The sequence below is a fragment of the Etheostoma spectabile genome, chromosome 15 (assembly GCF_008692095.1).
Source record: "Etheostoma spectabile isolate EspeVRDwgs_2016 chromosome 15, UIUC_Espe_1.0, whole genome shotgun sequence".
In the NCBI taxonomy this organism is placed as follows: domain Eukaryota; kingdom Metazoa; phylum Chordata; class Actinopteri; order Perciformes; family Percidae; genus Etheostoma; species Etheostoma spectabile.
Genome location: NC_045747.1, coordinates 1177214 through 1177625, shown reverse-complemented (window position 1 = coordinate 1177625; position 412 = coordinate 1177214). Strand labels below are relative to the sequence as shown.

The window sequence follows — 412 nt, the reverse complement described above, 5'->3', positions numbered from 1 at the left end:
ACCTGGAGTCCCAGTCTCATATGTCATCATAATCATATATGGGAAGTTTAAGGCCTGTTATACAGTTCTGTGAACAGTTTTTGTCCTTGAGAGCCCATAGAAAATGGGTTTTGTATTTGGATACACAATGTTTCAAAAGAAGAATGTGATGTGTTCCCGGACCCTCTCTCACCATGAACAGCAGGCAGCGCTGCTCCTTGAGAGCTCCCAGACATCCCAGGAAGCCCGTCACCATGGTGATGCCGCCGGCGACCAGCAGCAGGTTGGCGGCGGAGAGCGAGGGAAAGGACAGGGGGAGGGAGGAGAACTCGGCCTGGGTGAAGGACAGCCACACGCCGATGCCAAACAGGCCGCATCCTCCTAGCTTCACAGGACACGCAACGTCAGAGACACAGTGTTTACAGTGGAGGGG

At 53.4% G+C, this 412-nt stretch overlaps 1 protein-coding gene across 1 annotated transcript in view; it reads right to left on the bottom strand.

The window, feature by feature from the left end:
- tspan4b (tetraspanin 4b) overlaps positions 1–412 on the bottom strand; it is a 5989-nt gene that overhangs the window by 3067 nt on the left and 2510 nt on the right. Inside the window, exon 3 of the mRNA XM_032538347.1 lies at positions 173–364. Coding sequence (XP_032394238.1) covers positions 173–364 — 192 coding nt within the window. The remainder of the gene's footprint in view (positions 1–172; positions 365–412) is intronic.